Source organism: Urocitellus parryii, chromosome 5, assembly GCF_045843805.1.
Source record: "Urocitellus parryii isolate mUroPar1 chromosome 5, mUroPar1.hap1, whole genome shotgun sequence".
In the NCBI taxonomy this organism is placed as follows: Eukaryota; Metazoa; Chordata; class Mammalia; order Rodentia; family Sciuridae; genus Urocitellus; species Urocitellus parryii.
In genome coordinates, this window is record NC_135535.1 from 179,944,246 (window position 1) to 179,968,413 (window position 24,168).

Genomic DNA, 24,168 nt, shown 5'->3' on the forward strand with positions numbered 1-24,168 from the left:
TTGCAGTCCTGTGGTAAATTTGTTACATTGATGAGCCAGTATTGATACACTAACTAAAGTCCATAGTTTTCATTAGTCGCTCTCTGTTTCATACACTCTATGGATTTTGACAGGTGTAAAATGACATGCATCCACCATAACCATGTCTTACACAATAGTTTCACTGCCCTAAAAATCCTCAATGCTCCGCCTATTCATCCCTTCCTCCACCCAAACACCTGGCAACTGCTGATCTTTCTCCTCTATACTTTTGCCTTTTCTAGAATGTCATGATAGTTGGAATCATACAGTGTGTAATCATTTCAGATATGCTTATGAATACCATTTTTAAATAAGAAAGTTAAAGCCAACTATAAGGAAAAACCAAAAAATCACCAGAAAAAAACAGTATTTATTTTGAAATAATCACTATTCACCATGCAAATAAATATCTCTTTTTTTGCACATAAATGGGATCTTAGCATGCAAAACATTATGCTATCTTGTTTTCTCCTTCACAACATAGTATGAAACCCAAATGATTCCAGAATCTGTTTTTTTTTCAATATTTTTTAGTTGTTGAAGGACCTTTATTTTATTTGCTCATATATATGTGGTGCTAGGAATCGAACCCACAAATGAGGCAAGTGCTCTACTGCTGAGCTACAATTCCAAGCCCAGATTCTTTTTTTTAAGGTAAACAAGGATGTTTCATGGCATGAAATAATGAGTTAGTGAATTAACAAACACCTTACTGTTGGACATTATGGCTGTTTCACCTGAGGAAGGAATTATTTCTAGATTTGAAGATCTCCTTTTGAACTAGAAAAGGACTTTGATGTTTCTAGAAAATTGAGAATATAGGGCTGTAAGGAATAGCCTTCCCCATCTGTGTCACCTGGACAACATGATTGGCATTACCTGAGTTCCCTGCAGTAGAGGACATCATTTACTGTACACCATTCCCTTGCCTTGCTCATTACCAAGTAGAAGCTGGTACTTGAGGAACATGGGTTGAATGGATCTGAAGTACCTTGAAACATAAGTTACTTTGGAATCATTGCTAAAAAAAATTCCAGATGGAGGCTGAGGTTATAGTTCCATTGGTAGAGTGCTTGCCTCACATGCACAAGGCCCTGGGTTTGATCCCCAGCACCAGGGGAAAAAAAAAATTCCAATATCATGCTAAGCAAAGTAAGCCAATCCCCCAAAAAACAAAGGCCAAATGTTCTGATAAGTGGTTGTTGATCCATAATTGCATGTGGGGCGGGGGGAGATGCCGAAAAATGGACAAACTTTTATTGGGCAAAGGGGAAGGAGGGGAGGGAGGGGGCATGGGGAAAGATGGTGGAATGAGATGGATATCATTACCCTAGGTATATGTATGACTGCAAAAATGGTGCAACACTACATTGTGTACAACCAGAGAAATCAAAAGTTGTGCTGCAATTGTGTACAATGAATCAAAATGCATCCTGCTGCCACCTATACCTAATTAAAATAGGTAAATTAATTAATTTAAAAAAATTCTAGAACCTCTGGTACAGACTCCTTAAGGGCTGCTACGACTCCCTATGAACCAAGAAAGAGATAAGGGTGGTGAGAGGTGGCCTTGCTTTGTAGCATCAAGTCATTGGTACCATAAAAAACTGGGATGCCTGTTCACGCGAGAACTGAGGGCCGTGGACGCATCTGCCCAGAGACTCTGGAAGGTGGGAAAATGAGAACTGAGCACTGCTGCTCTGGGGCTTGACAGCCTTGAGGGACTGAACTTTTTTCTAGTCAGTTGAAACATGGGAAATGCTATGGCACTTCTGGTTGGAATCCAATTCAGCCATTCTCTATCTGACTTTGAGTGAATGGTTAAGCCATGATGGTTTCATCACCTAAAGGAGAATACAAGGGCATCACCTCAAAGAATTGTTGCAAAGTTAGATGAAATCATATATATGCAAAGTGCTAAACGAAATAGCTGGCACATAGAGTTCTGTAAATATTAGCAACAAAAATGATAATAAAGCTTAGCATCTTTTTGTAGGTGTGTGAGTGTGGAATAGGAGATTGAATCCCTGGCTTTGCACATTCTAGGCAAGTGCTTGAACACTCAGACATATTCCCAGCTGTTTTTAAAAATTAGTTTAATTTTGAGATAAGGTATTGCTAAATTTCCCAGGCTGGCCTCAAACTTGAGATCCTTCTGCCTTAACCTCCCAAGTTGCTGAGATTATAGTCATATTTCACCACACCTGGCAGCATCTGTACCTCAAAAAAAAAAAAAGGCAAGGTAGGGATGAGTATGTAACTCAGTGGCAAAGCACTTTCCTAGCATTCATAAAGCACTGGGTCCAATTCCTAGCACCATGAGAACAAACAATTAAACAAAAACAAAAACAAGGCAATCAATCTCCAAGAGCTTAAGATAGCCAAGCCAAGAAGTTCAGGATGATTCTTACACAAATACTTTTCACTTAGAGAAAGGCTCAACATATTTCACAATGCCAGGTATTACCTGGATTCAGAAGAGTGGGGAAGCTGTAGGAGCAGGAAATGGAAACACTCCATTAAATAACTTAAAAGGAATTTGAGCAATTTTACTGATTTTTGCAAGCTATCTGCCAATCTAGATGTATGTTTCCTGTGTTTGTGTTTGTTCTCATGTGTAACCATCTCTAGCTCTTGTGTTGGGTTGCAAAATCGGGCCACTACAAAAGGATTTTCAAATTGATACATGGCCTTTGAAGTCATTGAGTTCTACTTCCCATCCAATGAGGAGATTGTTATCCATTATATCTCTGCTTGTTCTAATCTAATCCAGGAACCATCTTAGATTCCTCTCTTTCTTTCAGTCATCCCCAAGCAAACTTTGATTCTATCTTCAGAACAGACCTTAGGTTGCTCTTACTGCCATCACCACTGGTATTCTCCTAGACAAGCCTCCTTCATCCTTCACCTAGACTACTAGCCCCTAACACACCTACGGCTCTTCTTCCCCAGGAACCAGGGTGCAATTTAAAAATGTAAATCAGATCATGACTCTCCCTGTCTTGGGCTAAGTTACCAGAAGCAGACCCTGACAGGAGGATTCCTAAGAGAGTGTTTTCCTTAAAAAAAGAAAAGAAAGAAAGGCAGACCCCAGGAGACATAGGGAAGGGAAAGAGGGGAGGCTGGTCAGGGAAGGAGAAGATATCATGCAAGAAAGAAGCCTGGAAGCCTGAATTTCAGTCATAATCTCAGCCTGGGTCAGTTTTCTGTAGGAAGCTGGAGGTTGCAAAATGTATCCAGAACCTTCTTCCTTCAAAAGACAAGGGGTTGGGCTTGTATAATCTCACTGGACAAGCTGAATCCTTGGTTAAGGAGGCTTTGGGAGGAGATTTCTATGTAGACAGGTAAAGAGCTTCAGTGGCTAAAAGGCTACCCTTGAAACAACGTCACAGGTGCTTAGAACTACCAGCACTCAGAAACAGGACTATCACATCAAAACTACCAAGAGACCCAAGAGAATCTCAGTGGAACACCAACTAACATGGTTCCTTTCCCCATTTCCTGCTTTAGTTCTTAGTTCATTTCCTTGATGACAAATGTCATGGATTATAAGTCACTTACAAAATCATTTATCTCTGTGCATGTTTGTCTGTTTTCCCCCCAAAAAATGAAATTCTCCAGGGGGGTAGTGAGATGTTTGTCTCAATGCCTTGTGTACTCTAGTCCCTAGAATGAGATAAAACATTGTGGATCCTCTACAAACATTTGTAAGGATGAAAAGATGAATGATGGAGCTTTGGATTGAATACTGTCAGTAATGGGGAGCTTCTAAAGCATGTAGCAGCTCATCCCATTTTTGGAAAGCCTTAGCTAAAAGTTTGTCCTAAACCAGAAGTGTAATCCCCTGCCAAGACATTGGCTTCAGCTGCTCTCCCTGCTGGAGTGAGTGGGAAGATGTTTTCTTCTTCCATGTCAGTCCCTTAGATATCCAGTATCGCACCATTTTTCAGCAGGTCAATCAACCCCAGTTCCTCCAGCCTATCATAAAGGGAACTGGTAGTGTGTCAAACAGCTTTGGAGTAGTCTCAGACAAGTGAATAAAATCTATGAGGAAAATGTCCTGACATGGATTTTAGGCTCATTGGAATCTGTAAATTTGGTAGTCTGACAAAATTCTTTTTACCAACACATGAGAGGCATAGCAATCCCTCTGACACCACCCTGAATACGCCCAACCTTGGAAGTAAACTAGGTTGAATCTGATAAGAATCTGGAGGAATGAAACTGAAGACTACCAGTCAGAGCTCCAGAGCCAACAGACCCAGATTTGAATCCCAGCTCCACTTATTATTGGGTGACTAATATGGGGCAAAATGCTGATTTCTCTAAACCCCGGCTTTTTGATCTGTACAATGGGGGAAATAAGAATGTCCACATTACAGAGTCATTGCAAAGGTTAAATTAAACAAAGAAACCATGTAAACCACTTTGCAGAGTTCCTAACACATCTTTAAGCACCCAGAGCTTCCCCAAACTTTATCCCTGACTGCCTTTCTTGTTCCCCTGGAAGCTACTTTTCTCAGTCAAATTGTAGTGTTAATCCAGCTGCAGCTCAGATACCTCCATGCTCCTTCAGTAATGATAAGGCTTCCTGGTGATTTCCTACCTTTTATTTATTCCATTTTCTCATCCTCATTCTCTACCTTCAAAATTCTCCCTCTCTAGTCCACTCTGTGCTGCTCCCCTGTATAGTCACCACACCTCCATTCTTCCTTTCTCTTTTACTTGTCCTCACTCACTTCTTTCTTGCTTAATGTATGGCCACCTTTATTTGGAAACTCTAGTCAGTAAGAGTTTTTTTAAACATATTTCTTCCCTTCTGTCTTGCCTCCTACCTTGGCTCCAGATAGGTGAGAGGAAATGGTCAACATGGTAACAGTAAAAATCAGTAAATAAATGCTAGTTCTCTTACGGCATGGGCATCGTAACCTACAGCCATTTTCCATTTTCCTTGCACAAACTAAGAGGTAAAAAAGAAGGTCAGAAGTGGAGCCATCATCAAAGAGGACACAGGAGGTTCACAAGAATGGGGATCTTTTCTTCTGGCCTCCTATCCATTCTTCCTATTGTGTTAGTAGATTTTCATTGCAATGGAAGCTGTCTATCCTGTTCCTGACTTTGATGGAAATGCCATTAATATTTTACCATTAATTATTTTTTTCTAGGTTTTGAGACAACAGCTCTCCAATTGGAGGGAGCTCTCTTCTATGTCTAGCTGGCTGTGTGTGTATATGTGTGTGTGTGTGTGTGTGTGTGTGTGTGTGTGTGTGTGTTGTGTTTATTAGACTTGAGTTTCTAGGCAGGAGGCAGAGCACTGAAGATCAAAAAAAAAAAAATCAGGATAATAAGTAGGCTGGCTTGGGCAGTATCCTGGGAGTATCAGAAGACAGGATTGAGGCCACGTGGGCAGGCTGGGGGATGATGGAGCATCCTGACCAGAGAGACTTGTCATGGTGCTGATAGTTACTCTTCACACTTAGCTCTTAAACTGAGATATTGCAGTTCAGCTTTAGTGGACCCAAAAGTGTAGTCATGACAAAACTGAGCTCAGTTACAGTTCTTGTTTTTTCCTTTAGTCAATTTGCATAAGCAACTCTGAATTTTCAAGAAATTATTGGTAAAAATTGGAGCAGATAACTGAAACTTCATTCCCCTTTCATGTGAAAGCTTCTTTGGAGGTGAAGCTGATGCTGGTTTTCCATTCCAATCAGCTGTTGTGAAAGCCACTTCTTGTTCTTGCTGTGGGCAAATCAGGCCTCTTTTTTTTCCTTGATGGAAATTCAGGAAGGAAACCAAACAATTCCCAACAGAGATAAGAGTGGACCACAGAACCATCCAAAAGGGCTTTTAAAGATTTAAACCTTGCATGTGAGACTGTTGGCAACTGTGGTTGGTTGTTTACACTGTCAGCTTTATAGGAGGCTGTGGGGTGGGGATGTGGTTCTACCATTTTGACAGAAAAATATCTTTGAGGCAGAAGAGGTTGTAAGAGAAACATTGATGAGGTGGACTTAGCACCAGAAAAACTTCAGTGAATATGTTTGTGACAAGCATCTGAAACAAAGTACTGAATACTTATATATAGGCATTTTCCAATTAAAAAAAAAAAAAACACAAACCTGTACCTGCTACAGGCTTGATGAAGAGAAGGAACATCCTGACATCAAAGCTACTGTGTTAGTTTTTTTGTTACTGAAATGCCAAAGTAATCAACCTATAAAGAGAAAAGGTTTATGTTGGCTCACAGTTTGGGAGGTTTCAGTCCATGATGGGTTAAACCCACTGTTTTCAGGCCTCTGGTAGGGAGGGGAGGGGAGGGCAGCGCATCCTGCAGCAGGTGCAGTAGGACCTCATGGCTGGGATGCAAGGAAAAAGGCACTCTCCCAGGCCTAACCCCCCCCCCCATAGGCCCTTCTTAGAGTTCCTACCACCTCCCAATGGTACCAAGCAGAGAACCAAAACTTTAACACATGCGTGGCCTTAGGGGGACATTCCAAATCAAACCATAGCAGTGTGGCATCTACTGATTGCTATTCTATAATATGGGTGTTTTGATTAGTGTTGACCAAGATTGATGGCAAGTCAGCTTACCTGGCCCCAGATAATCAGAAGCTGGCTGTGCTTGACTTCTCTGTTCCACTCTTTAACTGGAGAGGGGTAAGGAAAATAAGTGTTCGGCAGCCTACCCTAAAGGGAAAATTCAAAATGAACTGGTAGTGTGTCAGACAGCTTTGGAATAGTCTCAGACAAGTGAATAAAATCTACGTGGCAAAGTTGAAGGCCCTGGCACAGCTCAGCTTTGAAAAGAGAAAGTGAAGGCTAGGACAGTGACTGTTTCCTGTACAGTAAATGCGATTGTCTGCACATTCCAGAATCCTTTCTGTGCTCAGCCAGTGGTGGTGGACTGGAGAAGCTGTAGACAGCCTAATGAGAAAAGAGCTCCTGTTTCTTCTCCGCCCACAGGTGTCTGTAGCAATCTCCCTGTCTAGTCTCCGTTTTCATCTCTGTAAAATTAAAAAGTTGGACCACTTTGGGATCTCCCTGCCAAGACTTCTTTTAAGGATACACAAAAGAAGAAGCATTTGGATTTTTCAAACTATCCCAAAGACATAGTGCTTTTAAATTATTACATAAAAAATGCATTTATTTAGTGAACAGAGTCTTTTGAACATGGGGCTCAAGAGGAAAAAGAATAATAAAAGAGATGTTCAGTGATGAAAGTAACAAGACTAGTTACTCTAAAGCTGGGATGGTTTCTGCAGCTTCTTAGAGTTCTTAAGCCCCAGTACCAAATATATACAGACATAGAAAGAACATGCAATAAACTCTCATGGACCCATCGCCCAGCCCCAAGAATCATCCCTCATGGCCAATCTAGCTCTTCTCACCAACTAACACCTACACCTTCATTGGTAGCATTGTATTTCCATCAGGATATTAGCCAACATTGATGATCATTGTCTAGATCCAGTATTTCATTAAGAGTCGCCAAATATTTTTTAAAAAAAGGAATTGCTAAAATTTGACAAGCTACCTTTATTTCCTTTTCATTTATTGGAAATGTTTCTATAAGGAAAAAAAGAATTCCTTCATCATCTGGTTTCTCTGATACACAGCTGGATAAAGATGCGCAGAATAAATGCTGTTTCTTTCTCTTTATTTACAGTTTCAAAATAATATACTGATTCCCTGGCATCCTTCAAAATATGACACAGGAAGTTATTTATTTATTTTATTGTGATTAACTTTTTTGAGGTGTTGGGGATTAAACCCAGGGCCTTGTCCATGTGAGGCAAGCGCTCTACCACTGAGCTACATCAAGAACCTGAAGGTGGACTGAGGTCATAGCTCAGTGGTAGAGAGCTTCCCTAGCATGTGTGAGGCATTAGGTTTGATTCCCAGCACTGCAGACAAATAAATAAAGCACTGACAACTAAAAAATATTTTTAAAAAAATAACCTGAAGATTTTTGTTTTCTGTTTTCAATTTTGTTATGAACTCATGGGTTTGAATGCATATAATGAGTTTAATGGGGTACTAATCCTTATTGATTATCCCAGCACTGGCCAGAGGGACCTCAGAGTGTCTTACTCTGCTCCTGAGCCATTTGACCCAACTCCAGTAGTGTGTGGCAGTTTCTTATGGTTTCTGCAGCTTCTTAGAGTTCTAAGAAGTAGAACTCTATGAACTCAACTTTTGAGATGATCTCTAAGGTCCTCCTTAACACTGACCGAAGACCAGGAAGAGGAGTCCCTGCTCTTGGCCTCACACATTGTGCACAGTGAAACACAAGGTTTTCTTCTGTTTTGTTTTTTGTTTATTTGGGTTTTTTCATTTTCTTGGTACTGGGGATTGAACCCAGGGATGCTTAACTACTGAGCCACCTCCCCAGCCTGTTTTATTTTTTATTTTGAGACAGGGTCATGCTAAGTTGCTTAGGGCCTTGGTAAGTTGCTGAGGCTGGCTTTGAACTTTTGATCCTCCTGCCTCAGCTTCTTGAACTGCTGGGATTACAGGTGTGTACCACTGCACCTGGCTAGAGCTTTTTTTTAATTTTTGCAGTATCAGGGAGGTACGATAAAGCTGTGAGAATAAGTCTGGTAGGTTCCATTGGCTATGTCCCATGTTTATGGGAGAAACCAGCCTCTGGCAGGAGGAAACAGAGACCTCACATAGGAAGGAGAGGCACAGTGACATGGGGGATGCCAGAGTCCCTCATTCCAGCCATTTGTTCTTGCTATGATTTGGTTATGTTAAGGCACACATTTCCTTTTCTTTTTTTCTGTTTGCAGTACCTGGAGTGGAACCCATGACCAGTCTACGACTGGGCTACATCCTCAGCTCTTTTTAAAAATTAGAGACAGGGTCTCAGTAAGTTGCCCAGGTCGACCTCAAACTTGTTATCCTCCTGCCTCAGCCATGAGGCTGAGATTATAGGCATGTGTCACACCATGCTTGGCATACACATTAATTTCCCTCCCCCCCCCCCGTGTTTCTCTCTCTCTCTCTCTCTCTCTCTCTCTCTCTCTATATATATATATATATATATATATATATATATATATATACACACACACACACACACACACACACACACACACATCTTTTTTTATTTTTGCCCTTGGGTTTTATGATACAGCTCTGTGCCTGTGTATACACTATCCTTTTCTTCTTAAGCAAGATGGAAGGGGTTTATGTTACCTGTAACTCAAAGAGTCTTAACTAAGACTGCTGCTTTCATGATGGGCGTGTCTAGAAGGACCTGGTAAAAGGCGCCTCCCTCACTGTGCAGAGGAAGAGAGAGGATGAGTGGTGGTATTATTGAGGCCTCTGCTTTGGATCGTGAATCCTCAACCCTGAGGAGAAACTGAAGCTTCTGGATATGGATGGACCAACCCAGGGTGGGAGGAACTTAAGACATGCCAAAGAAGACTTGAATCTGTCTGCCAAAGTCATTCTGTTTATACTTTGACCAAACCAGGAGACTACATTCTCACTCCCAAACAATACCAAAAGACAGCAGGGAATGGCACAGGAGAGAGTCCTGTGTTTGCAGGTAGCTCACAGTAAAGTTTCATCTGCTCCCCAGGCTCCTAGCTTGCAGATGAGCCTCAAGTTTACACCAGAGAGTATACAAGATCGCTATTTGGATACCACACACCACTTTGCCAGTTTCCGTCCTCTTCAATTATTTACCGCTTAATTGCCTGCATTGAAACAGAATCTGGAAACACAGAGTGATATGTAGGCTTATTTGCAAGCTAGAGAAGAAAAACTCAAGTCCAATGAAATACCTGGAGCAGAAACATGTCATGGCTCTCTGGCATTCTCTTGCCTTGGGAAGGCAGTGAGCATAGGGCTGGGAACCATCAGCACAGAGACAGAGTCACTCCTGGGCTGGAAGAGTCTTGCAACCCTCGGCCGCAGTCTCTTTTCAGGACTTTCTCCTCAATGGTTATGTCACTGAGAGCCCTGCATCTTGGTTTCATCTGCAAAAGACAGACTGCAAAGGGGAATGGAAGGGAAAATAAGCTTCTCTTTAGATTTAAAAGATCACTATCATAAATTTTAATTTTGCCATGTACCTAACATAGGAAGAAATAGTAGTAGCTAATGAAAATAAGAAAAACCTTTAAAAAATAGTGAAGTAGAAAAATAATAAATATAATGGCAGAAATAAAACTTGTGCTCTTGCTGTTCAATAGGAATCACTCATAATATTTTTGAAATATTTTCTGCCAATCTTTTTCTAATCAACTGTATATAATTAGGAAGTATTATATTGTTTTATAGCCTAATTTTTTCCTATTAAATGTTTTGGAGTGAGCTTCTTCCACCATGTCAATAAATATTTTTCAAAAACATACATATTTTTTGGTATTGGCTGGAACCCAGGGTCTCATGACTGTTAGGCAATCCCTCTACTACTGAGCTACACCCCCAGGTCCCTGCCTTTTTAAAAAAAAAAATTGTTTTGAGATGGGGTCTCACTGCATTGCTCAGGTTGGCCTCAAATTGTAATCCTCCTGCCTCAGATTCTGAGTAGCTGGGATAATGAGCATGCACCACCACACCTAGCAAAAATCATTTTTTATGGCTAATTATTTTCAGGTAGTTAACAATAAAGATGTACATGATTATAACCCAATGGATTTAGTTTCATTTTACATTAAAATCTGGGGAGCCAGATGCAGTGGCACTCGCCTGTAATCCCAGCAGCTCGGGAGGCTGAGGCAGGAGGATTGTGAGTTCAAAGCCAGCCTTAGCAACAACAATGGAGCTAAGCAACTCAGTGAGACCCTGTCTCTAAATCAAATACAAAATAGGGCTGAGGATGTGGCTCAGTGGTTGAGTGCCCCCGGGTTCAATCCCCAGTACAAAAAAAAAAAAAAAATCTGGGAGATAGGAAGGATGCTGATAACAACACAAAGTCACATAGTGGGGACCAGGGACAAACCTAGATCAGTTTTCTCTACCATGACAATTTCAGGCAGTACAATGACCCCACACTTACTGGGTGAGTTGAGAGTGCGGTGTATGAGATCACTCAGGTGAGGTACAAGAGTAGGGAGCAGATCCTAGGGAATGTGTGACTCTAATCATTGAATTTCTTAGCACCTGCTGTTATGCTATCACAGTGTGTTAGGGCCTAGGAATCACAGGCCAACTGCCACCTTTCTATTTGTATTTCCTTCCAGTCTTTTTTTTCCCTAAGCATAGATTTTCCCATTCACATAATTAAAATATATAATATTAATATATTTTTTTTCATTTACACAAACTCAGTCTTTTTAAATTTTTTTTTTAGCTTTAGGTAGACACAATATCTTTATTTTCTTTTAAATATTTTTATGTGGTGCTGAGGATTGAACTCCGTGCCTCACGTGTGCTAAGCGAGCACTCTGCCACTTGAGTCACAACCCCAGCCTCCACAAACTCAGTCTTTAGGTTTGATTTTTATGAGCTTAGGACCAAGAAAAAGGAAGTGTGTATCCACAGAAAATGAAGATTTATCCATTTACTAGTTAGGGTCCTATTTACAATGCCTTTGAAGTCAATGACTTTGAAATTTGCAAGAAAAATGGTCCACTTCTTACAAATGGATTTCAGGGTGAACTAGGAAGGAGGAGGCTGACATGCCATGTGGAAAAAGGACAGTGCCTCTTTTTGCCTCATAGGGAACTAGGGAGAGGGGACCAGAGGTAAGTAAAGGCATGTCGTGGAAAGTCAGAGAAGCCTCCACACCTGCTCATTATATCAAGTGTCTAGAGACTCTCTGAATAATTAAGGTGCAGTCGGCTCCCTCCAGGGGTAGGTGTGGAGGAGAGTTTCCAGACAGGCAGCTCCTCTTGCAAAACTGGAGCAGACCAAGGATCTGATTACTTGAAAAGGGGTCCAGTTAGTAGCTATGACAACCTCCTTCTTCAGCCTGATGACTTCCTTCTGGGCTAAAGTCTGAGAAGCTCCTACTATAGCCCTGTGGTGGTTAAAGGCTTTGAAGCCAACTGTCCCGAATTTGAATCCAGATTCCGCCAACACTTCCTAACTGCGGGGTGCTGGGTGAGTCAGCCAGCCTCTCTGATCCTCAGTTTCTATATCTGTAAAATAGAGGCAACAATTTCCTCATCTGGATTATTGCAGCATCATATATAATGCTCCGACTATGATGTCTGATACATAGTATACATGTCTTAAGAGTGCTCTCATTTCCTAGGAAAAGATGTTTGGATTTTAAATCAAAAATCAATGTCCAAAATTAAGGAAAATCTATTCCTTGGAAGCATACACAATAGTAGCTAACAAGTTGACCACAAACTGAAGATTATGCTGACTGCTTTACAGATAATGTCAAAAATCTCTTTGATGAATAAGTATTATCAAAGTTCAGAGAAGTTAAGATAATTTCCTTAGTTTCAATAGCAAGTATGTGTTGGAATCAAGGTCCAAATCCTAGTCCACCTGTGTTCTTATCCTCCTGGTAAATGGGTCTCTAGAAGTTATTTGACTGTGCTTACTTCCTTGCCAGGTGAGCAGTCTGAGGACAGGTGTAGGGTAGTTCCTGGGCCCCAGACTTCCTTAGGTCCATGGAGCCAGACTGCCCTCTAGTGTTAGAAGGATCTTGGGGCGGTTGGGGTTGAGGCTCTGCGGTAGAGCACTCGCCTAACATGTTTGAGGCCCTGGGTTCCAACCTCAGAACCACATAAAAACAAACAAACAAACAAATAAAGGTACTGTGTCCAACTACAACTAAAAAATAAATATTAAAAAAAGATAAGGGTCCTGGGGCCAGATGGAGTAAAAGGTGTGGTGCTTTCCTCTGAAGGTGTGGTGAAGCCTCCTTGCTCGCAGCAAGGGAAACACAGCTGCTAGTCTGGTACCTTTCTATTGGCTAAATGGTTTCTCTAGGAATGGGGGCCAAATAGGCAAGAAGGATTGCAAGTTAAGATGTGGAATCATCTGGGGCTGGAGCAGCAATCTCAGGTTAAGGTTTGAACCATCGGGTGGGGGAAATGTCTCATTCCCAACACCTGGCACCTAGTGGGTGCTCACGGAACAGTGAATGAAGCTTCAAATCTCATTCTCACTTCAGTTAGAGTTCTGCTAATTTAAGTGAGGTGCCCTTGAAAGCAGTTATAAAGTTATTCATTGATTTTTGCTAGAAGCACTAGTAGAAAAGACATTGTAATATTTAACCCATCTTCCACTACAAGAGACTCCACAGGCACTTTTACAACTAGGTGAGAACATTGCCACTCCTCAGCTCTTAAGTAATGAGACATACAATCATTTAGGCTGTCAGACTCACACCGGTGTCTCTAATGATCCACCGATATCGGAGCAGGTCCCTCCATCTCCATCACTCTGACCAAGTGGTGTGTTCAGTAGGTACTCAATGAACACCTGTATGCACTTCTCTTCATCCAACAGGGAATACAAAGAAAGACAGGCATAGCAGGTATGACTACCTGTGATTAACACTAGTGGCACTTCTTCTAAGAGCTATGTGTCCCATCTATTGCCTGATTCTTTCCTGATAGGAACCCTTAAGGTAGATATTAGCTATCTATGTTCCAAGTAAGGATATGAGACTTATTTAGGTTAAAATGATTGTGCTAAGTTCACACAATTTACAGATGGCAACACATGTGGTACAATTCCCAAGTGCTCATCTTTTCTACCATGTCACTCTAAGTTTTAGAACAACAGTGTTAACAGAAGGAGGCCTGAGGAGTTCCTAGAGAGGAAGGAGAACTCAACTCAGGTCTCAGGGTCCATATGTGATGGAAAAGAATTTCAGCACATGCATTTGGAAACTCAGAAAAACTTGTTTAGGAAAGAAAATACACATTTAATGGAGGATTTGGGGTACCAAAGAGAGAGAGAGAGAGACATTTTTTGGGGTAAAGCAAGTAATATACAGTCAAGGGAGAATGCAGGCCACCTTGAGGGTGAGAGACACTTTGGGGGTTCTCAAGTTCTGTTTTGAAAGGAAACTTGGTGAGGGGTGGGCAGAGGAAGGTAGATGAGGATGAGGTCAGTCTAGTCATCTCAGGATCCTCCGGCTAAGTGGTCTCCATTATCTGACTGGTAGGTAACATTGGAAAGTCCCTCAAATTATAGATTCCTTAAAATATAGCATCTTGCTTTGCTCAACCTATCTATTGACTGGTGGGAATTAACAGTGACAAGATAATTATCATAAGTAACTGATTTTAGGGTAACTCTAAGAGTTAAAGACTTTCCAAAAATTTGAGAGTGACAGACCTAGAAATGTATGCAGAACCTTAAATTAAAATAATATTTCCTTGCCCTTTCTGTGTGTGTGTGTGTGTGTGTGTGTGTGTGTGTATGTGTGTGTTACAGGGGATTGAACTCATAGCCTTGGGATGCTAGGCAAGCACTATACACCTGAGCTAGACCCCAAGTCTCCCTTTTTACCTATCTTCTATTTCTTCTATCTAACCTAAACAGGACTTCCTTTCTAAAAAGCAAGAGCCACCAAGACAATTATTCCTGACTCAGTCTGCTTTGACTGCCATAACAAAATACCATAGATTGGTGACTTGTGTAACATAAATGAATTTCTCATGATCTGGACACTGGGAAGTTCAAGATCAAGGTGCCAGCCTCTATGATTCCTGTTGAGGTCTCACTTCCTGGCTTGCGGACGGCAATCTTGTCTTTTTTTTTTTTTTTTTTGGTGGGGGAGGGTACCAGATATTGACCCAGGGGCACTCAACCACTGAGCCACATCCTCAGCCCTATTTTTAATTTTATGTAGAGATAGGGTCTCATTGAGTTGCTTAGAACCTTGCTGTTGCTGAGACTGGCTTTGAACTCTCGATCCTCCTGCCTCGGCCTCCTGAGCCATTGTGCCTGGCATCTTGTCTTCTTGCTGTGTCCTCACATGGGACAGTGGGTGGGGGTAAACTCTGGTGTCTCATCTCATAAGAGCACTAATTTCTTCATGAGGGCCTCACTCTTGTGACCACATCTGAACCTAATTACTTCCCAAATGTCCCATCTCCAAATATTATCACACTGGGACCTAGGGCTTCAACATATTAATTTTAGGGGAACATAACATTCAGTTCATAGCAACCCCCATCAAGCCATTGGTTTAAAGACAGGTGGCTTTTCTCACACTTTGGTGATTTTGCTTTCACCAGTCTGATCTCTTGCTGAGCCTCAGATTGTGTCCTCTCTTAGGGCAGGTCTACAGCTTGCTCTTTCCTTTCCAGACCTTCCCAGGAATTTTGCCTTTTCTCCATCTCTGAGACAGCAAGTCAGTTTGTTGCTACAAAATCTATATGACAAGACCCAGGCATAAACTCAAGGGAACAAAGCCGACTTTCAAGAAAATACGCACTACAAAATCATCTCAGAGGTAACAATGGCAAACACAGCTGGTGTTTCACCCAATGCTTATCCTCTCCTCTTCCTTATAAGAGGTTCTTGATTTTTGTTAGGGCAAGAATGTGCCCAGCTACAAAGCTATATTTTGCAGCCTCCTTTGCAGTAAGCGTTGCCCATATGGCCAATGAAACAGTTATTGATGAGATTTAAGTGGCAATCACTGGGAATGTGTTGGGCTGTGCCTACTTCTCACCTCAGCCCTTCTTCCTGCCTGGAACATGGACAGAGCACAGGTGCAGAGGAGCAGCCCATAATGTGCATTGGAGCGTGCATGATAAGAATGTTAGGACCGAAAGTTAGAGATTCTGGGTTTCTATTCTCAATAGAGAGCTGCTTGCCTTTTCATTATGAAAGAAAAATAAAACTCTCACATGACTTGCAGTGGTTGTAGTGGAGGGACAAACCACATAAGGGGCTTGTTAAATTTTTTGGTTCTTTGCCCCAACCTTAGAAATTTTGGCACAGCAGGTCTAGATCTGCAGTTTCACCTAGCTTGGATTTTCTGTGGCCTGCAGCTCAACTTGATGTCTCCATTTACTACAGCCATTGATTCAGGCCAGTTTAACAAGAGTGAAGCTTGGGGTTTTTGTTTGATGGTGGTGGGAAGAAGCAGTTTTCTGACTGCACCCATCACCTAAGCCAGAATGTGAACAGGCTGATGCTGGCAGACAGGAGAGCTGTGGTTCTCAAAGGATGGACCCTGGAGCAATGGCAACGACGGCAGCAGTACCTGGGAACTTATTAGATGTGAAGATTCTCAGCCCTATCCTAGAGAGGCTGAATCAGGAATCTGTTTTAATAAGCTCTGCAGGTGATTCTGATGATTCTGAAGTTACAGAGATCCACTTAGAGCCAGAGCCCCCAGGAAAGGATGTCTGAACTGTACCTCTGGACTTCCTGAGTTTGGGATACAAATTTTTATTTTCTAGTGCTGGGCTCAAACCCAGGGCTTGGCACATACTACTCAGCTACATCCTCACCCCCACCCCTTTTGTTACCCAGGATTGAACCCAGGGGTGCTTAATCACTGGGTCACATCCCCAGCTCTTTTAATTTTTTTTTTTTTGTTGTTGTTGTTTTGAGACAGGGACTTACTAAGTTGGTCAGATTGACCTGGAACTGACAATCCTGCTGCTGGGAATGACAGGCATGTGCCACAGTGTCTGGCTCATCTTTGTTTTTGTTAAAACTAGTCTAAACTGGGGTTTCTGTTTCTTGGACGAGAAAAGATTCCCCACTGTTGCTGCTGTTGAGATCCTCTCTGTAACAGAGCAGAGAATACTACCCAGAAATATTTTGTTCCATGTACACTTGAGAGGTAGTTGAGTAATAACAAATAAACAACATTTGTCTCTGAGTCAAAAAGGAGACTTAACAGATTAAAAATCTTAGCCAGGCAAGATTTCCATATGATTTAGCCAAATATACCAAACCTTTGTATTTGCTTGGAGATTTAAATGAATTTCCAACTCAGAAGAGCACACCCATACTCTGCTGTAGTGCTCACATCTAAATCTGGACATTCACAATCTCTTGCTTTGCTCCCATCCGCTAAGTACAAGTAGCCCTGTCCCTCTTCAGCTACCCAAGGGTCACTTCTCTTTATTCAGGCAGTGGATGACAGTCATCTGGACTCACCGTCTCTTTCTCAGGCTCAAAATAAGGTCCCTGCTGCCTCACACCCTTCTCAATAGCAGCCACAACATACTCAGGTACTTCAGTGTGTGATTGGACTCCATGTTCTGCTCCTCACTGCTCATGTGAAGGGTGAGGCTGGCCTTCTGGTGATGAGATGCAGCTGAGATGGGAAAAATCTGCTTCATAATTAACAGAAGAAACTTCTGGTTTCTCGTGGAGAACAGAACCAAGCACACAACTGGGCTCTGGAAGAATCAAAGCAAGCGACCATCTCTCTCTCTCTTACTGAGTACTTGCTTTGTGCCAGTGCTGTATCAAGTTTTTACAGTGCCAACTATGAAATAGAGGTTCTTACGATTTCCATGAAGAAATGGAGACTTACAAAAGTAACTTGCTCAAAGTCACCCACGTCATAAGTACCAGAGCAGGGACTTGAACCCAGGTATGTATATATTATCCAGGGTGTTCTAAGATGGAAGGAATAGAAACCCAACTCAAATTTGTTTAAGAAAAAAAGGGAAATTATTGAATTGAGTTCAGGGGTGGATTTCAGGCACAGATGGAGGTAAGTGGAGCAAACTTTATGCTCTCGATCCCTTTCCTGTGTTGGATGTTTTTCCCTCCTAGTGCTAGGGATTGAACCAAGGACCTCATGCTTGCTAGGCAAGTGCTCTACCACTCACTACATCTCCAGCCATTTTATGTGCATGAGACAAGGTCTTGCTATATTGCCCAGCCTGGCCTTGTGTAATCCTCCTGTTTCAGTCCTCAGTAGCTATGATTATAGGTGTGCATACCTGCTCCAGATTGTCTGGACACTTCTTATGGAGGCTCTCTCTACATGGCAAGAAGGATAGACATTATCAACTTTGGACCTCCTTGAGACTTAAAAGGTTTATGTTCCCAGGGGAAAAGAGTCCCCCCCCCCAATAATAACAGTAAAAATTCCATCAGTCTGTTGTTTGACCAAATTTTAATCATATGCCCAGCCCTGCAGTAACGCTAAGCAACAGAGTACTGATTCATCAGGCCCGAGTCATGTGCCCATCACTAAAAATGGTGGAAGCCAGGTGTGGTAGCAAAGACCTGTAATCCCAGCAGTTTGGGAGGCTGAGGAAGGAGGATGGCAAGTTCAAGGCCAGTTCTAGAAATTTAGCAAGACCCTGTCTCAAAATAAAATATAAAAAAGGGCTGGGGATATTTCTCAGTGGTTAGGGCCCCTGGATTCAATCCCTGGTACTCAGAGAATAATAATAAAATAAAAACGGTGGAAAGATCAGTATCCCTCCTGGGAGCCACACAGACTGGGCAGGTGTATTGCAAAATAGGAGATGGTTCCATAAAATAAGAGCTAGAGGGCAGACAATTCCTTGGTACTCATTGCCCTCTTAGTATACATCCATCCTGTGTCATTGAGATACTTTTAGATTCAAGTAACAGAAAACCTAAACCCCAGAAAGTGACTTGAAGAATGAGAACATTAACCTTACATATCCCAGAGGATTTCCTCCCCTTGGTGGGTGAGGTGGGAACTTCGGGATCGGTTGGTTCCACAGTATGTGTTGTCAGGAGTTGGTGGCCAGGACAAGGAAGTAGTGGGGAGAATCAGGAGAGATCAGGGGTGGATTTCCCAGGCACAGGTGAAGCAAGTGAGATGTCAGATTAAAAAGCTCCTCTTATAGGACAAGCCAGTAACCACTAGCAGACTGCCTGAGTGAGGGCACTCACAAGACCATGGCGGCCTCCTGGTCCCTCTTAGGGGTTGCTTCAGTTTTGGTAGAAAAGGGAGAATGCTGGTGGCCCATGGTCTCTGTAGAAATTGGTCAAGGGGTGAGGTTTCTGTCAGGTAACCTTTATATGCCTTTTCTGGGCTAAAGCCCACTCTCATCTCATGAGAAACAGGCTCCAGTGCCAACACTACTGTTCAGGAGAGACCTTCCTGTTTACCCATGGCCTTCTGCCTAAACTGGCATATTCGCTGCTCCCAGGCCTGCTAGTTCAACCCCCTGCTTGCACCAGCCTGCTGCCTGGATGCCCTGCCCACTTGCTACTTCCAGGACTTCCTCAGAGCCCAGATTCTTCTCACTGGAGTCCTCCCCAAGGGCTCTCTTGAGCAGCGTTCTATTTTAGACTCTGGGGCATCTGTTGTCTGCTTGGGAGCTGATTGTGGTATTTGCAATAGTTTCAGCAGGACTTTGTTTATTGCCTTTTCAGGCTAGCTATGCCAGAATTCCCCCTTCATGGGGCAGGGCAGGCAGGGTGACTTGCCAGACCATGTAAGGGTCTGAATGAGAGGTAGTTTGGAGCCAGCCTGGGAACATGTTCCACACGACACCGTAATTCTTATGCTCATAAAGCATCCTCAGAGGATAAGCAGTGGCCTGAGAGCCTGTGCTTATTTCTTCAGGTCCCCAACCCCCTTGAGACAAGAAATCTTTCAAGTGCAGACTGCTGGGCACCAGGGACCCTAAGGACAGGAGGTAGAGGGAGGAATTAGAGTTGTCAGGTGACCTAGAGGCAGGCAAACTTAGTTACCTCCATAGTGAACTAAGGATGTCAGCTGGGACCCCGGCTGGCTGAGAGGCTGCTGTGGGATGTGACACAGCAAAAGAATGCCCATGCTGTACACAGCCACCGACTTCAGACCATCACCACCCAGCCTCTGAGCTCTTGAGGCTTGCTCTCTGCTTTCCTACCCTCTCTCCTGGGGGCTTGCCTGTGCAGCTGCCCTGGACACTGCCAAGACAGTTGGCCTGTCTCCTCAACCAACTTCCAGAGAACAGAGCATGCCTAAGAATAGGGGCAAGAAGGTCACACGGGAGGAAAAGAGAAGAAGAGAGTGAGGACAAATAAGGGAGAAAATTTTAATCATGCACCCAGGCTTTTCATAAGAACTTTATTTTTCAAAAAGAGGGAAGAATCCAAAGTATTAAAATAATCCTCTAATCTTTGTTTGGGGGCGAAGGACAGGATGACAAAATTAGTCATATAAAAATTTCAAGCATAACTGGTGCAGATACTCCTTCTGCTTGGTGGAAACATCTTGAAACTTGTATTTCCTGTCTGCCACTCAGGTTCCACTGTATTGCAGGCTCTGTGCACCTCCAGTACAGGGACAGGCTGCAGGTATCTGCAATGCTCACTTACCTATTCCACAAATGCACACAAAAGGCCAGTTTTTCCAGTCCATTTTAATCTTGTTTCTGATGAGAATGCTTTAAAGAAGAGCTGCCCCTTTTCTAAAATTCCAAGTCTTTCTTTTTGAAGATGACTATGTATGAGAGAAATGCAAGGAAGTGTGGAAAGACGGATTAGGGATGATGGCGCTAGAACCAACCACATGCCAAGGGAGACCTTACCTCACTGAGGTGATAAAAAGCAACCAGGGTTTCTCCTTGCTGTTCACAGGGGGAAACTGCACCTCTGCTTCTATCACTGAAGGGAGCTAGACTAGGCAGAGCCAAGTCCTTATCTGTAGCAGTTATTTCCTTAGTGAAGGAGTGGGATGGAAACATGAACATTAGCCAAGACAGAGAGTCCCAACTGAGCCCAGAAGCATCTAGGTGTACTTTCCAATGGCAGACCCTTCTAGGGAATGGGAGACAGGATCCGGCTTCTCCATAGAGATTCTTAAGGCTGGAGGAACTGTGACAACTTCTTGGACTGTTCCTGGTTTCCTGGATCTTTTCAGTTGGTGTTTCTCTGGGGAACAGGGAGGTTCTCGTGAAGATACTTCAAACTGCCATGCTCTGAGAAGTCTGAGACCACGTGGTCTTGCCCTCGAAGAAGCCACTTAGTAGTAAGGAGTCCTTCAAGGCCTACTGGTCCTCGGGCATGGATTCGTGACGTGCTGATTCCCACTTCAGCTCCTGCAAAAAAGCATGGATAAAGGAGTCCCTTTTCCCAGCCTCCGCTTCCTGTCAACACCAGACCCACATTACTTAATTCTCCTCACCGGGCACCCTCTCTCTATCTGCCAACTCCTGACTCATCCTTCCCAGGCCAGCTGCAGTCCCACCACTCCATCAGAATGTTCTATAGTCACCATGTATCACGGTGCACCCCCCTCTGAGTTCCTCTCTTGATCTCTATGGCATTTTGAACATTTAAAAGTATCTCCACTGTCAGTTTAGCATCTGAATTATCTATCTATCCATATTTGGAGATTTGGGCATGTTCTGAGTGTACAACGATGTTTAGTATGGAGGTTTCATCTCTCCAAATATTCTTTAAATCCTAAAAAGTACCCTTACTTTTTAGGTTTTTAGTAGCTCTCCCATCTAACAGTACATTCATTAGACAGTTTCTGAGCACATAAAAAGTTATTGTTCATTTCCCTTCCTTCCTATTCCTAACTTAGAGCAAGAGAACACCAGAGGTTTTCCTGGGTCTGGCTTGGTTTTCTGCACTGTATTCAGTGGAGAAAGGGTTCCCTCATTCATTGCAACTTTATTGGCCATGTATTAAGTACCAGACCTTGTGCTGGGCCCTGGGGATAAAGTGGTGAATAACAAATATAAGGTTCTATTTTTGTGAAGCTGATGTTCTAGTGGGCAAGGCCGTCAAAAAGCAGCTCAGTAAATAATCTTACATGAAGCTCAAGTGCAGCAAGGGGTGCCATGACAAAGACTTAATGGCAGGACTGGGAACATGCTGTGTAAGGTGGTCAGGGAAAAACTCCACAGGGAGGTGCCTGAACCATGAAGAGCTGGCTGGGGAGCAGCAGGTGAGAGGTGCTACAGGCAGAGAGAGAGGAACAAGTGCAGAGACCTGAGGAGGTGTGCTTGGATGAGGCAAAGAGAGTGGGTCAGGACTCAGGTTCTGGGCCTTTGGGCATGTTATCTAACTTGTCTCTCATGCTGCAGTTCTTTTTCATTTGGAAAAGCAGGAACACAACAGATACCCTTTTGCAGTTCTAAGTGAGATAAGGCCTGCAATACACTTAGCATGGTGTCAGACCTGTAGTAAGCACTCAGTAAACAACTGTCACCAGCATTGAGGCAGTTCACAGAAGTTTAACTCAACTGGAGTTTGGAATTTTACTCCTCTCTCACCCTGGATTTTACTTGAATGCTGGGGAACTCAGCCCTTAAGAGTATGCAGCTATTTCTTTGTCAAGAACACGGGGTACAAGTTCAGGGTAAGTGATGTGATAATTAAATCAAAACCCCAACATGATAGAAATGGGATCTAAAAATAATGAATCTAATGACTAAAAAACTAAGTAAAAATTCCCTTTAATAACGTTTAACAATTCGCTGACAACTAATTTTCCAGGCAGGTCATTTATTTTAAAAGTTCAGGGGCATTAAAATGTTTGGGTTTTTAATTTTTTTGCCGGGGTGGGGTGGGGTGGTGGTGCACTGGGGACTGAACCCAGGGGCACTCTACCACTGAGCTACATTCCCACTCCATTTTCACTTTTTATTTAGAGACAGATTCTTGCTAAGTTGCTTCAGGCCTTGCCAAATTGTTGAGCTGATCTTGAATTTATAACCCTCCTGCCTCAGCTTCCCAAGCTACTGGGATTATAGGCATGCACCAGGCAAAACATTTTAAGTGGCTGAAATAATTCTCAAATATCCAGAAAATGTGTCATAAATGTCTCAGTGTAGTTCTTTATCATGGTATTCCTGAAAACCAGAGACCATCCCAGTAACCCACACACTAGAGGACTAGAGAGTTTATAAATAATGGAACTAGAGAGAGGGTGTCTTTCTAAAGATTTTCATTTCAGATTCTGCTGGGGACTGAAGCCAGGGCCTGTGCATGCTAAGCATGTGCTTTACCACTAAGCCCCGACCTGTCTCTTTTTGATATTTGTTATTTGTGGACTGAATGAATGAGTGGGCCTGGTACTTAGGCTCAGTGCAGGTACCAGCACCTTCTCTTGCCCTGTTTTGTGGTTTCTATTTCTTAGGCAACCTGGCTGTGTCACTTTGAAATGATAAGTCTGCTATGGGGTATTCTCGAGGGACCGTGGCATGCTCATCTATCATGTCCTACGCAAAGGCAGGCTACGTCTGCCTGTACTGCAATGGAAGCACCAAGTTTTGGACTCACACATATTAAGGTCTAGATCTGAATATTAGCAAGTTATTCCAATTTTTTGACTCTTGGTTTCCCCATCTATGAAAAAGAAATATAAGGACCTACGTTTTCTTAACATGTGAAATGCCAAAGCAGAAGATATCTATCAACTCAGGGTGGGTGGCCTGTATGATTCTCTTCACCTCACCACTAATCTGTCTCTATTATCTTGCTCATTTTTGTGATAGTAAAGGGGATGTGTCTCTCCCACCTCACCAGGATCTCTGGATCATACAGTGATTCACAAGTGACTCCTTTCTCCCCTGACCTGTCTTTCTTACCTAGTCCAAAACGGTAGCCATCAGAGAAGCGGGTGCTGGCATTCCAGAACACACAGGCACTATCTACATGCTGGAGGAAGAACTCTGCTGTATTTTCTGCAGGGTAAACAAAGAGAAACTGAGTTAGGATGGCCCAAAGAGAACATCCCTAGTGACAGATCTGGGCAGGGTCCAGGTGCCCAGGTGTTTTCTTCACATATTAAACATGCAGGCTTGTGAAGGTTCTGAAGAGAACAATGGAAAGTCAGCACCATCAGCCAATGTTGTACAGACTGGGCTAAATCCAGATCTCCCAAGCAGCTCTGCCTCGGTGCTGCCATAGTCTGTCCCTATTCACAGGTTCCACAGCCAGACTGCCTAGCTCTAAACCATAAGTCTACACCCACTAGCTGTGTGACCTGGAACAGGTGTCTGAACAACTCTGCACCTGAATAAAAAGGGAAAGACATCACCTGGCTCACAAGGTCTTGATATGATGAACTGAGTTGGCACCTGCGTGCACTCATCCCAATGCCTAGCTGTCATTACTGGCAGTGTGGTTATGATCCCCAATAAACTAGCTATGAATTGCTCAGGGAGTCATACAAGTCCCTTCACCACTGGGCCTCCAGGCCCAGCACCTAGAAGTATTTCTCAATGTTATTTGTGGACTGAATGAATGAGTGGGCCCAGATTTCTTCTTCAGCTGCAAAATGGGTTTCTCTTAACTACCTGGTAGGAT

At 42.9% G+C, this 24,168-nt stretch overlaps 1 protein-coding gene across 2 annotated transcripts in view; it reads right to left on the reverse strand.

Moving 5' to 3' along the window:
• Positions 1-19,992: 19,992 nt before the first annotated feature.
• Aldh18a1 (aldehyde dehydrogenase 18 family member A1) overlaps positions 19,993-24,168 on the reverse strand; it is a 41,372-nt gene continuing 37,196 nt past the window's right edge. For both annotated transcript variants that reach the window (XM_026394807.2, XM_026394808.2), the window contains 2 exons: positions 23,448-23,543; positions 19,993-20,945 (listed from right to left, as the gene is read on the reverse strand). In XM_026394807.2, the coding sequence (XP_026250592.1) occupies positions 20,764-20,945; positions 23,448-23,543 (278 nt within the window). In that variant the 3' untranslated portion in view covers positions 19,993-20,763. The remainder of the gene's footprint in view (positions 20,946-23,447; positions 23,544-24,168) is intronic.